Source organism: Cynocephalus volans, chromosome 7 (assembly GCF_027409185.1).
Source record: "Cynocephalus volans isolate mCynVol1 chromosome 7, mCynVol1.pri, whole genome shotgun sequence".
Lineage (NCBI taxonomy): Eukaryota > Metazoa > Chordata > Mammalia > Dermoptera > Cynocephalidae > Cynocephalus > Cynocephalus volans.
In genome coordinates this window covers 69,399,037-69,414,272 of record NC_084466.1, presented here as the reverse complement: position 1 = coordinate 69,414,272, position 15,236 = coordinate 69,399,037, and the positions used below count along the sequence as shown (strand labels likewise).

General features: G+C 43.1%; 1 protein-coding gene across 2 annotated transcripts in view; it reads left to right on the top strand.

Moving 5' to 3' along the window:
• ATP7B (ATPase copper transporting beta) overlaps positions 1-15,236 on the top strand; it is a 63,207-nt gene that overhangs the window by 26,769 nt on the left and 21,202 nt on the right. For both annotated transcript variants that reach the window (XM_063101504.1, XM_063101502.1), the window contains 6 exons: positions 5,871-6,125; positions 7,682-7,845; positions 9,376-9,537; positions 11,433-11,509; positions 13,079-13,253; positions 14,567-14,800. In XM_063101504.1, coding sequence (XP_062957574.1) covers positions 5,871-6,125; positions 7,682-7,845; positions 9,376-9,537; positions 11,433-11,509; positions 13,079-13,253; positions 14,567-14,800 — 1,067 coding nt within the window. The remainder of the gene's footprint in view (positions 1-5,870; positions 6,126-7,681; positions 7,846-9,375; positions 9,538-11,432; positions 11,510-13,078; positions 13,254-14,566; positions 14,801-15,236) is intronic.

Here is a 15,236-nt window from a genome sequence, read left to right as displayed (position 1 = left end):
CCAGATGCAGGCCCTGTAGGCGCATGCAAGTCTGTAGACTAGACTGGGGCGTGGCTGTGCTTCTTCAGCCTTTTGGCTGTAGCTGGAGGCCTTAGCAGAGACCCGCTGGCAGCACACTGGGCTGGCTGGCCTTTGGTTCCCCACATCCCGTTTCCTGTGGCCACCGAGATAAAGTTTGTGTCGTTGAAAAGTTCACTCTATTGTGATACTTTCCAGCCTCCCCTCTGTACACACAGCGCCCACACCATTGAAGGGAGTGGGTAAGTCATGTAGAGTGGCTGGACCACATTCTGTACTTTGTCTTTTGTACCAAGTATCAGGAAGGGGTTTTTCCAAAACAAAATCAATAAGGAAAACACAGAACAGTAAATCCTGTACTCAAAAGGTAAAAAATATAGTATAAGGTTACCATCTGCTGTATTTATGTGAGGTTTAAAGTCTTTCAACAGTACAGATTATTGGCAGTAAAAAGAAGTTAGCATTGAACTACATATTATATAGTAATTGAATTTGACTGCGTAAACCTAGAAAGAAAAGAAATGATTTTTATTGGGGAGGATTATAAGAATTATATTTAGCCTGAGAGGTACTTAGAGTATCAGATTTAGCAGATAAAAATATAGGACACCCAGTTAAATTTGAATTTCAAGTAAACAATGAATTTTTTTTTTAAGTACAAGTATATCCCATGCAATATTTGGGACATACTTCTAATAAAAGTTTATTTGTTGTTTATCTGAAATTCAAATTTAACTGGACATCCTATATTCTACCTGGCAACTTTAATATAAACAATTAGGTGCTGGTGACTATTTTTTATAACTACTTAAGTGCTAAAAAGATATTATTTGTATTTGACTGGTCTTTCTTGATTGATTAGGAGCTCCTTGTAGACAGTCTTCAAATCAGTGTGATTTGTTTCTCCTTGACCTTACTAGCAGCCAGCACATAGTAGGTATTTGTGAGGAAAGTGAGAGAGAAAGTAATGGGCTGTGACAAGCAGAGTCACAGGTAGCTCAGTGGAGGGCTTTAATACAGGGAACTGATTACAGCGGTGTGAATTGAAAAACCAAACAGGCAATGGGGGAAACCCCAGGGATTAAACACCAGCAGAAAGCCACCTCCTCCAGGGCTGGAGGGTCTGAGGGTCAAGGGCAGTTGCTATGGCCCAGGGACTGAGGTCACTTGGTGGGAACTGGGACCACTGGAACCACGAAGGGAGAGGCCATGGGCAGGAGCTGGGATCCCAGTAGATAGATGGGGAAACACCTTGGATTTCCCCCTTTCTGTCTTAGTTTCCATTTGTTACCTCATGGGCCAATTTAGTCAGAGACTCGTTGGCAAGGAAGCCTGGGAAGAGTGGTTTGCAGGGTCAGCCCCTGTCATAGTGGAGCAGGGGGAATGTTCTGAGAGCAGATAGGCAAGTGACAGGTGTTGGTTTTCACTCAGCTTATTTGACAGCTAAAATACATTTAGACCTGGTATTTATCTGGAGAGCAACTCTGCGTTTGTTCGCTGTTTTGCGCAGTAGGTTTTCTTTTTGAATGAACGGATGAATGGATATACAAGTATGATGTAGTGTGAGGAAAAGTCACCCGTCATGTACAACGTGTTCCTCCCACCCTTGTGAATGGGTAATGTCACTTCAGGGGCACTGTTCTTTCATCCCAGCACGTGCTGAGGGCCTGCTGGCTTCCAGGCACTGGTCTGGGTGACCTGAAGTGCTCTGAGGCAGTTTAGCACCTGCCCATATGTGGTTCACACTCATAGGGAAGCAGGTCACAGGGAGCCATCATTCAAGGCAGATTAGAATAAATGTGACAAGGAAGGTGTAGATGAAGCGTGCTTGGGATTCAGAATTTAAGGAGAAAATCCATCATCTGGTGGTGGGGCTCCCCAGAGACTTGATGGAGAGAGGGCGTTGGAGCTGGGCTTGGATAGGATTTCAGAATGGATATGATCTCAGCTAGCAGAAGTGGGCAGGACTGCACACCAGACAGAGGAGACGAGCAAAGGCCTGAGGCGGGAGGCCACTGCCATGCTTTGGGAGCAATCTGGCTTGGATGGAGTTTAGGGAATGCGTAATGGAAGGTTAGGTTGGGCTCCCAGCACCCTGGTCCAAGCCACTCATCTCTCTTCTGATCCTGGAAGAGCGCCAAACTGGTCTCCACGCTCTCTGCCTTTCATCTCCGTCTGTTCCCTACCCAGTGTTCAGAGTACTCCTGTCACTCTGCTCCAACACCCTCTCATTGTGTGTTGAAAGTCCTTATGGTTGTCTAGAAGCCCCTCCTTCACCTGTTACCTTCCTGACCCCTTGCAGTCTTCAGCTCAGGCTTGCTGTCATTTCAGGATCTTGTACTCAATGTCCCTGTTGTCTGGAATGTTCTTGCCCCCAAATCCATGTGGTCTGCTTCTGATTTTCATGTATGGTCTTCTGGTCTTTTCCACAACATAGACGTTATATTTTGAAAGTCATAGGTTTGTTTTGTACATAGTTTTGTAATCTCTTTTTTTTCAGTGGCTGCATAGCATTCTATTGTGTAGATGTACCATAACTTACTCAATCAGTTTCCTGTTGGACAGTTCCCATCTAGTTTGTGTGGGTGTGATTGTAAATGACATTGATGGACATCTTTGAGGCTAAATCTTTGTGCACATAACTATTTCCCTAAGATAAATATCTAAAAGCATAATTGCTGGGTCACAGGGTATAAACTTTTTATTTCATTCCATCAGCAAATATTTGTTGAGCTTTTACAAAGTGCCAAGCAGTTCGGGGTACTGATTTTGATAATATTATCAAATAGACTCCCAGAAAGCTGAGTCAATTTACATGTTCGCTTTCAGTATTAGCATAGATTGGTAAATGACTCAGTACTGTTGGTTTGTTTGGGTTTTTGCTGATTTGTTTTTACTTTATTTAGCAATCTTCAGAAGCCCAGAATTTAGTTGGGTTATACCTCAGTGTTGAAGAATAGCAATGTATAAATTGTAGGTCAGTAAGGCGGTATGGAATACTCTGTAGTAGAATGAATATTATTGGTATTGCTGACTATGATTTTTGGATTGAAAGGCAGGTGAATTCAGAAAATAGTGAAGGACTGGGAAAATAGGGAGGGGTCTGACAGGTGCAGAAGGGTTGATGGGTAGGGGAGGTGAATGTTAAGAGGTCATGGCCACAGCTGATAAAAGGTCATGGCCACAGACTATTCTGTGAGTTTGAGATCCAAAGGGTGGACGGTGTCACTTGGAACAATGAGAAAACCTGTGCCGGGGGTAAGGAGATGTCTCTGCATCAAGAGAGTGGAGGTCTGTAAGGCCAGAGTACTGGAGAGGTTTTCACTGAAGGTGCTGAAAGTGTCAGTCAACTGGACTCTTAGAATGACTGTAAATAGTTTTAGCACTTTTCAAAAAATGAGCAAAGCCCTCCAATATGTGGTGTTTATTTAGAAGAGAAACTTTGATGTCGTGGGCTGTTGTCAATACAGGTTAATGCTAGTCTTCTATCTTCTGCAGCTGTGGATTTCAGAATAATGAGAGTCCTTTGTTAAATTTTAGGCATTTCTAAATGCATTTCTTGTCATCAGAATAGTGTGACTTTCTGGAGTGATGAAAACATTCTATGTATTGATCTGGATGTTAGTTACATAGGGTACGAGGGTATGTCAAAAAGTTCATGGAGGGCTGGATAGGTAGCTCATCTGAATAGAGCACTGTGTTACAACAGCAACGTCAGGGGTTCAGGTCCCATACAGGCCCAGCTGCCAAAAAAAGGAAAAAAAAAAAAAAAAGGTCAGGGAAAGTTTATTATTATTTTTCATTTTATTTTTCCACCACCTTTTTTTTTTTGGGGTCTTTTTTGTGACCGGCTGCACCCCGCTCAGCCAGTGAGCGCACCGGCCATCCTTATATAGGATCCGAACCCACGGCGGGAGCACTGCTGCGCTCCCAGCGCCGCACTCTCCTGAGTGCGCCACGGGGTCAGCCCTTCCACAAACTTTTTGAAATACACTCTTAGACATATGTTGTAGGCAGAATAATGGCCCTCAAAGATGTCCTTGGCATAATCCCCGGAACCTGTGAATATGTTACTTTACATGACAAAAGTGACTTTATAGATGTGACGAAAATAATGGACCTTGAGATGGGGAGATACAGGATCATCGAGTGGGCCCAGTGGGCCCCTGCCTTATTAAAAGCAGAGGACCTTCTCTAGGGAGTTAGAGAGATGTGACAACTGAAGAGAGATTCAGCATTGCTAACTTTTAAAAAATTTTTATAGCAGTTTTAGTTTTACAGAGAAATTGAGCAGAAAGTGCAGATATGTCCCATACCCTCTCCCCACCCACACACACAGTTTCTCCTATTACTGACATATTACATTCGTGTGGTACGTTTGTTACAATTATGAACCAATATTGATTTATTATTAATTTTACATTAGGGTTCCCTCTTTGTATTGTGCAGTTCTATGGGTTTTGCTAAAGCATTGCTAACTTTGAAGGTCGGGGAATAGGGCCATGAACCTAGGAATGCAGGTGGTCTTTAGATGTTGGAAAAGGTGAGGAAACAGATTCTTCCCTAAAGCCTCCAGAAAGGAACACAGCCCTGCCGACACCTTGATTTTAGCCTGGGAAAACTCATGTCACGCTTCTGACCTACAGGACTGTAAGTTAGTACAGTCCTTTGTGGTCTTTGAGCTACTAAGTTTGTAGTAATTTGTTATATTAGCAATAACAAACTAGTACAACATATATAAAGATCCATAGATTGATATTGTTAAGATTCGTGCATCTTATGCTAAGTAAATTATACCTTTAAAAAAGACAGTGTGGTATTGGCACAAGGATAGACGAAAAAGATCAGTGGATATAATGGAGAGCCCAGAAACAAGTGCATAAATGTGTGGCCTTCTAATTATGGCAGAGCTGCCGCTGGAACTCAGTGGAGAAAGGGTGGTCTTTTCAGTCTGTGGAGCTGGATCAATTGGATATCCAAATGGAAATAAATTAACCTTGACTGTGACCTCATACTCTACACACAAAATAATTGAAGTGTATCTTAGACTTAAATTTAGAAGTTTATTAAAACAATAGAGCATGTAGAAGAAAATGTCATGAATATTTTCATGTTGTAGAGGTAGGCACATCTATTGATAGAGCACAAAAAGTACTAACTATTAAAAAAAGATTGATAAATTGGGCCTGATTAGCATTAAGGAAGGACTTCTTTTATCAAAGACACCATTAGAAGAGTGAAAACACAAGCTCACTGGGAGGAGAGGTTTGCAATGCAAACGGCTGAGAAAGCATTCCTATTTAGAATATATGAAAAGGCAAACAGTTCATTAAAGGCTTGATTCTCATGGGGAGGGATGCAGACCTCTTGTGAATGAGATAGTGGTTAAAGAGACAGACACTGGAGTTAAACAGAACTGGTTTAGAAGCTAGTTTTATGATTTTTACTACCTCTGAGGGATTAGAGGAAAATTAATTTCTTGTATCTCATTTCTTCATCTATAAATGGGGGTAAATAACCTTACGTATTTACCACACAGGGCTATTTTAAGACTTAAAGGAGGCCGTATGTATAAAGTGTTTGGCGGAGTGCTCAGTTAGTTATTATTATCATTACCATCTAAGCATACACCTAATGTGAACAATCATTCTTGCATTAGTACCATTTTTCATGTATTTGTAATTGTGTTTTGTCGTGGAGAAGGAGAAACAGAGATGGAAACACTAACCCCCATGTAGCCTCTCCAAGAGCTTTAATCTGAATATTGTCAGGTTTGAGCCTCCTGTTGTGGAAAAAAAAAAAAAAAAAGATTTGTCCTTCTAATATGAATTATTTCTGACATTTTATCCTAGAAAACTATTCTAGCAACCAAGTTGGAAACCACAATGCTGGAAATTTCATGATGCAAACTACAGGTGGCATACCTGCATCTGTGCAGGAAGTGGCTCTCCATGCCGGGGGGATCCCTGAAAACCACGACCCTGGTCGCTTGTCAAAATCCCCACCCACCAGAACAGTGGCACTGCAGAAGTGTTTTTTAAAGATCAGTGGCATGACCTGTGCATCCTGTGTGTCTAACATAGAAAGAAATCTGCAGAAGGAAGCTGGTAAGAGATCGACACCCATGTTGAGTTTGGGAATGCTGCTTCTAGACTGTGTGTTTCTCCTTTAGAATCTCCTTTGACTGTGTTTATCAGCAGCCCTGATAATCTGGTAGTAAGCTCATCATATGACAGTATAGATCTTTGTATAATGTTCTTATAAAACTGGCATTCTGTTCTTTAAGAAGTATTTAGTCTGAGATAAAATAAATCTCTGAGTAAGTTAGCCATGGAAAATCCAGTTTAAATGTCATTGTACATCTGACGGATAGACTTCTCAGTTAGCTTGTCATAGTAGTAGTCTCTATTTTCCCCCTCCCATCCCATCAACTCCTTACCATAAAATGAATAAATAGCCTGCATTTTGTGAGTTCTAATTTCAAATTTTCAGTCCTATTGTCCCTGTAAATCATAGAATGTTGTGGAAATGCCACAGTTTTGTCCTCCACACTACATTTCCAGGATTGTCTCTTAAATCTGAAAGTTCGACAGCATCCTCTCCCATTTTGTTTGTTTGGAAAATATCTTAACCATGACTCCACCTTGCCACCAGTCAGTTTCTCTGTTCCCTCACCCTAGTGGCTTCATGTGTCTCTCTGCTTGGACTCTGGGGCCCTTAGAGTCAATCCTAAATGAGGACAACACCTTTTTCCAGCCTCTTATTCATTGTGCTTTGTAGTTTCCTGGAGCTCTAGAATGACCGTTCTCAGTCGAGGTGTTACAGGAGCTCCTTTGTCATCCATAAGCTGGCTGCTATAAGTAAAATTAACCTATAATTTTATACTGCCTGTGTTTCTGTTCCTGACTTGAATCCTTTATTTTTATCCCTTATGGCATTAAAGCACAGCGTTCCTTCCATTTATCCAAAAGAAGCTTTTTTTCTCCCTTAAACTAAACACAGTAGTGTTAGCAAGATAGTCTGTGGGATTTCTTTTTCCCTCCTTTTCTCCTGAAAGTTATTAGAAACTTAAGGAAAACCACTTTTGAACACTCTTTACTTTTTCCTTGTATGAGAGTATCTGGAGAAAAAAGTATATCCTTTCTGACACAGTAGTTGATAACGGCAGACTACATTCCTTGCTTTGATGTGTATTCATCAGTGTCTTCTAAAGTCTGACTCCGAATGTGGTCTACGGGCCAGCAGCATGGACATCACCTGGGAGCTGGATAGCCATGCAGAATCTCAGACCTCTTTCCAGACCAATTGAGTCAGAATCTCTTGTTTAATAAGGTCCTCTGTTGATTTATATGTCCATTAATGTTTGAGAGGCATTGTTCTAGAACAGTGATTCCCAAACTTGGCTGTACGTTAGAATTACCTGGGGAGCTTTTAAAAGAAATGATGCCTGGCACCCACCCTGATATTCTGATTTGATGGGTCTGTATTAAGGGCCAGACATCGTGATTATTGAAAGCTCCCCAAGTGATCCTAATGTGTAGCCAAGTTTGCTAACCATTGTTCTAGAGGCCTCTGGGGAATTGTTTTTTTTGTTAGATTATGTTGACCATGTCACCCCAGAGGCCTTGCTCAGAGTGTCACAACTGTCACCTGATGGTTCCAGGTATTCTCTCTGTGCTGGTTGCCTTGATGGCAGGAAAGGCAGAGGTCAAGTACAACCCAGAGGTCATCCAGCCACTGGAGATAGCTCAGCTCATCCAGAACCTGGGCTTTGAGGCAGCAGTCATGGAAGACTATGTGGGCTCTGACGGCGACGTGGAGCTGATTGTAAGTATAGTGGCAACGTCAGAGGGTTGCAGGCTCTTGACAGTTGGCAGATGAGTTTTTAACTGCAGCCATCTTTGTGATCAGTAAATTTCCCCAACCTTGGATATATCCATTTGTTGTTGTTGCGTTGTTTGTTTGTCCTTTGAAGCCAACATCAATGACCTGTTCATTTTGTGAAGAAAGGTCAGTTAGGTCCAAAAGTCACAGGAGGGGAACCAGCTGAGTGCATTCAGGGCATGAGGAAGAGGAGGAAGTGGTGAGTTCAGGAGTATTTAAAAAGATTGGCAGTCCTGACTTTGGTGGCTTGCCATAAGTTGAATATGAACACAGTGCTTCAAGGCTTAAGAGAATCTAGAATGCCTGCAGCCATCTCAAGGCAGAAGAGGTGAGTCAGGTGGTAGGGAGTGCCAGTCAAACACAGGAATGTGAGTAGTGACCAGAGTATCCCAGAGCCTAAGGTGGTGGTGTTCCCAGTGTGTTTTTGGTGGGGAGGAGTTGTTTTCCCTTTGTCCACTGTTCCCAGCTGCATGTGTCAACAAATCATTGAAAACCACTGGTGTGTTTGTTGTTTAGGATATGCTGTGTTTCAACACACTTTTGTACAAAGCTCTCTTTGTACAAACAAGGGGAAACTTAGAAGCAACCCACAAAGGATTGAATAATGCTGTTTTACAGAGGTAAAGGGTCTTTACCTCCATAATGTGTTTAGTCACTGCCATTAGTGGTAAGTAAATGTTTGAAGAAAAAGCAAAAAGTGTGGAGCAGCTCCTGATAAGTGACGTTCTTTGCAGAGCCCTCACAACGTGGACCCAGCTACAATGCAGGCTTCCCTCCTCTTCCTCGAGCAGCCTGTGCCCAGCCATGCCTAGCTGTGGGTGGCTGCCAGAACACCTCAAGCTATCCCACCTTTTGTCTTTTCCAAGCTTCTCCGTCTGTTGTTACCCTTACCTTTACCTGGCAACACACTGTCCATACTTTGAAACCCTCAGATTCCATTTCCTCCACTGGTCACTTCCTGATTTTTCCTCCCACAGATAATGAGGCATCGACATTGTCACCCTTGGAGCTAGCAGAGAGCACTGGAGTAGGCAGGGTAACAGCGACTCAGGATTACAGAGTGTTTTAGGAGTTCACAGCGTTTTGCAGAGGTGCACATCCTTAACCTCTGGAGGCACTTGTTATCCTGGTATTGCTGGGAGAACCTTGAGACAAAGTGTAGGGCAGCTTACAAAAACCCGTTTATTATCGGAGCCGGAGTCAAACCTTGGTCTATTGCCATCTGCTTAGTGAGTGGCTGTCTCCCATACCTGAGTTGGGGAAGAACCGCTGTTTATATCCCTGAAGCTGCTGGGGGAGTGTTAGGGGCAAGAGTCTTGCACATGGGATATGGAGGTGAGAATCCAGAGTCTTCTCAGGGTGCTGTGGAAAGGGAAATGCTCGTGGCTGCCCGTGACCCCCTCTCCCTGAAGTGCCTTTGCTAGGCTCCTCTCGATCCAGGGTCCATGGGACTTTTGTCATCTTGTGCTGCAGATCACGGGGATGACCTGTGCTTCCTGTGTTCACAACATAGAGTCCAGGCTCACAAGGACAAATGGCATCACCTATGCCTCTGTGGCCCTCGCCACCAGCAAAGCTCACATTAAGTTTGATCCAGAAATTATCGGTCCACGGGATATTGTCAAAATTATTGAGGTAAGTCATTCATTAAAAACTTATGCCTACCTTTTTAAAAATAGTAATTTATAATAATTGGAGAAAAATGTGAAAATGTAGCTAAGCAAAAAGAAAAATTACCTAAATCCTTCAACCTTTCTCATGGAAATAAGGTTAATCATTTTAAGATACACTGTGAAAGTAAGTAAATATTGAATGACCTGAGGGAGAATGTCAGTGAATGGTTAAGAAAAAGATGGGGGAAATATTATTGAGGAACATCAATATTGCCAAGATACTTGATACATAGGGTTAAATTTCCCAATTATAATTTTGAAGTATTATTTTTGTCCATACCAAGTAACTATAGACCAAAAGAATGGTGACATTGGAAGGAATTACACTGCATTTTGCCCCTGTGCTAGGCATGTCTTGTTGTGGGAGTATTTGGTCATTCCTGCTTTGGAAAATCAGTAAGAATTTTCATGCAGGTCCTATCTCCTACCTCCTCCCTCAGTTTGTCTACAAAACATACTGAAACATACCCTTTCCTGCAGAGAGTGAGCATGAACAGGTGATCTGAATGGATTAAGACAGTCAAAACTGAACAAGATTAACTTCTAACAGCTAGTGGTAAGGATAAATTAATTTTAGCAGGAACTACTACTTCAGAAACTGCTTATGAAATGAAGCACCTTGTAGCAGCAGGCTTAATGCAGTGTTGTCCTTTTCTTTTCATTGTATGTGTGTGTGTGTTAAAGAGGAATGTTATCTGTCCTGTGGCCCAGCAGAGCTTTTTGAATGGAAATGATGATGTGTTGATGCAGTGCCTCTTCCTGGAGGCAGACAACACAGATGCTTTATCAAATGAGGAGAAGTCCTCAGAGGTTAAGGGACTTTGCTCACTGGTACCAGCTCTTGGGTGGCAGAACTGGTCGTCAATCCCAGGTCTCACAGTTTTGAGCTCAGCAGCCCTTCCATTTCTGCTACACCACAATCCTAAAGAACAGTATTGATGTGGCATTGATGAGTCTGATGCAGAAAACAGTCTGGAGAATCCCAGGCAGTCCTTCGGACATGTCTCTGCTACCCTTCCGGAGTTCTAATGTCCTCGCTTGCCTCCCCACTGCCCCTTGAGTTTGGTGCAGCATCCTCTCTGTCCTTAGTTGAGAAGTATTGTCTACATCTGGCTCTGTTCTTGCATCTCTGGGGCATCTTTTCCTAATATAATTAGGCTGGTATTAGTTGTAAAAGGATTTGTCTTTAGACAGTCTTAGATGCTCTTTCTCCCACCATGACTTTTAATTTTTGTGTAGAAGTCCCAGCAACAGAGTTCTTGGGTCCCCTCTCTATTGAGATTGAGGTGCAGTCTCTGTTGGGCCACAGTGGAAGCTTCTCTTCCAGACACTGAAGGAGCCATGTTCAGCACTAGTGTGAAGAAGCCTGGGCTGGAAGCTGGAGACCTGGTTCTGGGTCCAGCTCTTCTGATAATGCTGTGGCTTTGGGCAAGGTATTTAACCTCTCTGACCTTCAGTTTCCTCATGCATAGGATGGAAGTACCTGACCATTAGGTGTCTGAGACTCCTTAATTCAAAAATTCTGAGTTTATAAGTCAACACTGATTGGCTTTGGGGCCTGGTGAAGTTATCTTCCTAAAACCCACAGCCTTTGCCAACAGAAGGAACAGGAATTGCCATCTGATACTGTCTCCTTGGGGATGGAGTGGTCTGTGAGCATGGAAGGGTGCTGAACCTCTGAACAGAGTCTGTAGGCCATTTGAGTGAAGAAGACATGAGAGGAAAACCCACTAGTCTTCGGAGGCACGTTTAGATTTACTTGCTGATTTCCAAAGCTGTTAAGTGCTTTCTACTAATGCATGTTTTTAATCAAGTACCTTTCTCCTTTTCCCCCACCCCTCTCTTTTTAATAACAAGGAAATTGGCTTTCATGCTTCCCTGGCCCAGAGAAATCCCAACGCTCATCACTTGGACCACAGGATGGAAATAAAGCAGTAGGTAGAACACAAAAGATGAACTGTAGCCCTTGTCTAAGTGTCGTCCCCTCCTTGGACCCACCTCTGCGGCTCATTCATGTTGTGCAAATGCCTCCTGCTTATCGGTGTCCCTGCTGCCCCTGGCTTCGCACTGCGCCTTTACCCTTGTAATGTTGACAGTGCTAAGCAACGCTCTAAAACAATGCTGTTCAGTAGAGGTTTCTGTGATGATGGCAAAGTTTTGCATCTGCACTGTGCGGTATGGTCGCCACTAGTCATGTGTGGCTAGTGAGCACTTACAGTGGAGCTAATGTGACTATGGAAGTGAACTTTTAATTTTTACTTAATTTTACTTAATTTTAATTTAAATGACCACCTGCGGCTGCTGGCTGACAGATTGGACAGTGCTTAAATTGGGAGGGAAGGAGGAAGTGTATATTTTTTCTTCGACAGTATTTTCAGACTTTATTTGCATGGGATCTGAGGACAGGCATCATGGCTGAGTAGAAAGAAAATGTCCTGGGAAGAAGGAGACCTGGGTTTATTCATTGTTTCAGATGGTCACTTATTCATCCAACACATTTTAAGGCTGCTGTTGGGTACAGGGCACTGTGCCAAGTGCTAGGGGTGAATAGAATGTCATTGGTCCCTTAGAGGGGCCCATAGTCTGGCTGGGAAAGAGTGGGTGAGTAATGACAGCAGTGGTTCAGGGGGATTTCGGAAGGTCTTGGAAACCTCCAAGCAGGGGACACAAGATCTGAGCCTCAAGAATGGGCTCAAGTCTGCTAGGCTGAAGGAGTTGGTGGGGGAAGAGGGACAGTCAGGGAGTAGGTGTCTTCTAGTAGCCTTCAGGAACTCCTGTGGTGTGGTCCAACTGGCATGCCTGGGGCACAGGAGGGACCGGCAGGAGAGTCATCTGGAAAGCCAGTTGGAGGCTGATTCTCGAGGCCTTGGGCAGCAGCCTGAGAGTGGAGAACTTCAGACTCACAAGCCAGTCGTTTTCAGGCCGTGTTTAAGGTGCATTTGGAATTTCATGGATGCTGCAGCTAATGTGGGACCACAGCTGTCACCCATGAACCCCGATTTCAAGCTTTGGTGTTAATCAAGACAGCTTCACTGTTCTCAGCGATTCTATTTTAACTAATTGTTCAAAAATTGAATATATAAGTACATTTATCCTAATAAAATACTACTTTTATCTATTTTTTCTTTGGGCGTTTGTATAAGATAGCATTTTGAAAAAAGAGCTGTAGGCAACCATAGACTGAGGATGTTAAACTTCTTTGGGGCTAGATTCTTGGCTCTGGGCCTCAGTTGCCTCATCTATAAGTTGGAGGTTACATGTCAACTATGTGAAGGCAGGGTCTGGGCCTGAGCATCTCCAGAACGTCTTACAGCTGTGTTTAGATCTTTAGACATTCCCTCTGATGCCTGCTATCTGGGAGAGGCCCTTACTTTTGTTTTAGCCCTTGGTGGTCTGTCCCAGATATGTGACAAAGGCAGGTCTTGAACCGAGTCCTCAGCCAGCCCATAGCTCAAGTGATAAGTGGTGTCTAATATATGTATGTTGCTGCGTTTGCTTTGCAGGTGGAAGAAGTCTTTCTTGTGCAGCCTGGTGTTTGGCATCCCTGTTATGGGTTTGATGATCTATATGTTAATACCCAGAAACGAACCCCATGAGTCTATGGTCCTGGACCACAACATCATTCCAGGACTGTCCATTCTAAATCTCATCTTCTTTATCTTGTGTACCTTTGTCCAGGTGCGTATTAGAAAGATGAGCAAACCTCTGCCCACTGTGCCTGTGTGTGGCCAGCAGATACTCTGCCTTTTAAGGCCAAACAAAGGTCTTCAGCTTGGTTTAAATGACACTTTGTTGTGGCTTTCCTGCTGCCCACCCCCAGACAGTTGCTGCTGCTTTTCTGTCTTGTGAACAGTGGGAAGGAGGTGGAAGAGATATACCCTCCAATGCGGAGGACTAAGAAAAGCCTGGTTTCACTGTCCGTTTCACAGTTGACTCAGGTGATCAGAACTCTCACTGGAATACCAACCTTCTTGCTGCAAGGATTGGTGAACCTGTGTGTCTCCAGTTTGCTTTTTGTTTAGCTTAGTTTATCTCTGTTGTTAGAAGCAGCAGCTGGATCACCTGGAGCTCCCATTTCTCTTGAATGTTTTATCTTGAAAAGCAGAGATATAGTCCTTATCTTTGAGGAAATTATAATTTAAAAGAGACTGGTGTCATTGAACCTCTTTACTCTGGTGGTCATATTAAGGGACTAGCTGTATTTTTCGTGTGAAATGTGCTCCCTATGCATATATTTTGTAATATAAGACTAAACTCCTGAATTAGTAGTAGACTATTCAGGGGCAAGCATTTATAAGCTGAATTTGTTTTTTTCTATATTTTCTTTTTAACTACAAAAGTACTGCACACTTATTGTAAACAATTCAAGCCATACTGAAGTATAAAAAGAAAAAGGGAAAATATTCTTTCACTAATTTCACCCTGCCTCCAGCCCAGTCCCACTCCCCAGTGTTACAGCATTGTTAATAGTTGGGCACGTATCTTTCCAGATCTTCATCTATATAGAGAAAATACACACTTGCGTGAATATGAACTTGTGTGTGTATGTACATGTTCACATAACACAGACACAGGCTGTTTTTTAAATGAAATGGAATTATAAGAGATATACTGCTGTGCAACTGGCCTTTTCACTTAACCAAGTATTATGCACATCTTTTATGCCAGCGGTTTATAGACATAGCACATTCTCTTTAGGACTGCATAGTACTGTCCACGGTATAAACGAGCCATGATTTTTTTCACCATTTCCACCATTCTGTTGATGGACATTTATGTGCTGTGATCTGGGTTTTAAGGTCTCACATGCCCTTGGGCACCCATTCCTGCCGCCAGTAGTCCTCTGAATCAGAAAGGACATTTCATGAACATCAATCCACAGGGGGGGAAATAATGTGATCATTGCACGTCAGCCTCGAGTCTCCCCACACGCTTGCTTGTTGAATTCTCCGCCCTGCGTGTTAGCAGCCTCCGCTCTCCTTGTCTTACAGTTCCTCGGAGGGTGGTACTTCTACGTTCAGGCCTACAAATCTCTGAGACACAGGTCAGCCAACATGGATGTACTCATTGTCCTGGCCACAAGCATTGCCTACGTGTACTCGCTTGTCATCCTGGCAGTTGCTATGGCTGAGAAGGCCGAGAGGAGCCCTGTGACGTTCTTTGACACGCCCCCCATGCTCTTCGTGTTCATTGCCCTGGGGCGGTGGCTGGAGCACGTGGCAAAGGTAACTATAGCTTCAGGTTAAGAAGATAGCTTCAGGTTGAGATTCAGTACTACCAATTTCAGTTCCTCTGAACACTGTTTAGAATTACTAACTATACACGATATAGAGACAGACTTAAGGAAATATGAAACCTCCGTATAATTAGGTACTCGGTCACTAATCTCCAAATTAGTCGCTACTTCTGAAATCCTAGCTAATCTGGTTAATTTTGAAATCTTTGTTCAGGTGTATTGTGTAATGGAAAGAACTCTGGACCTAGGTCAGAGCCCACATCGTCTCTTAGTGCATAACTGAGGATATAGTTTAGTGATCTAGAAATCCACACTTCCACCTCAGGGTCACGCCATTTTTAACACCCTGCATTGAACCCAGCATTGTAACGTATCCTACAAAAAAGTGGGACTCAGGCCCTAAAGAGATTAGATTGAACCTAAAA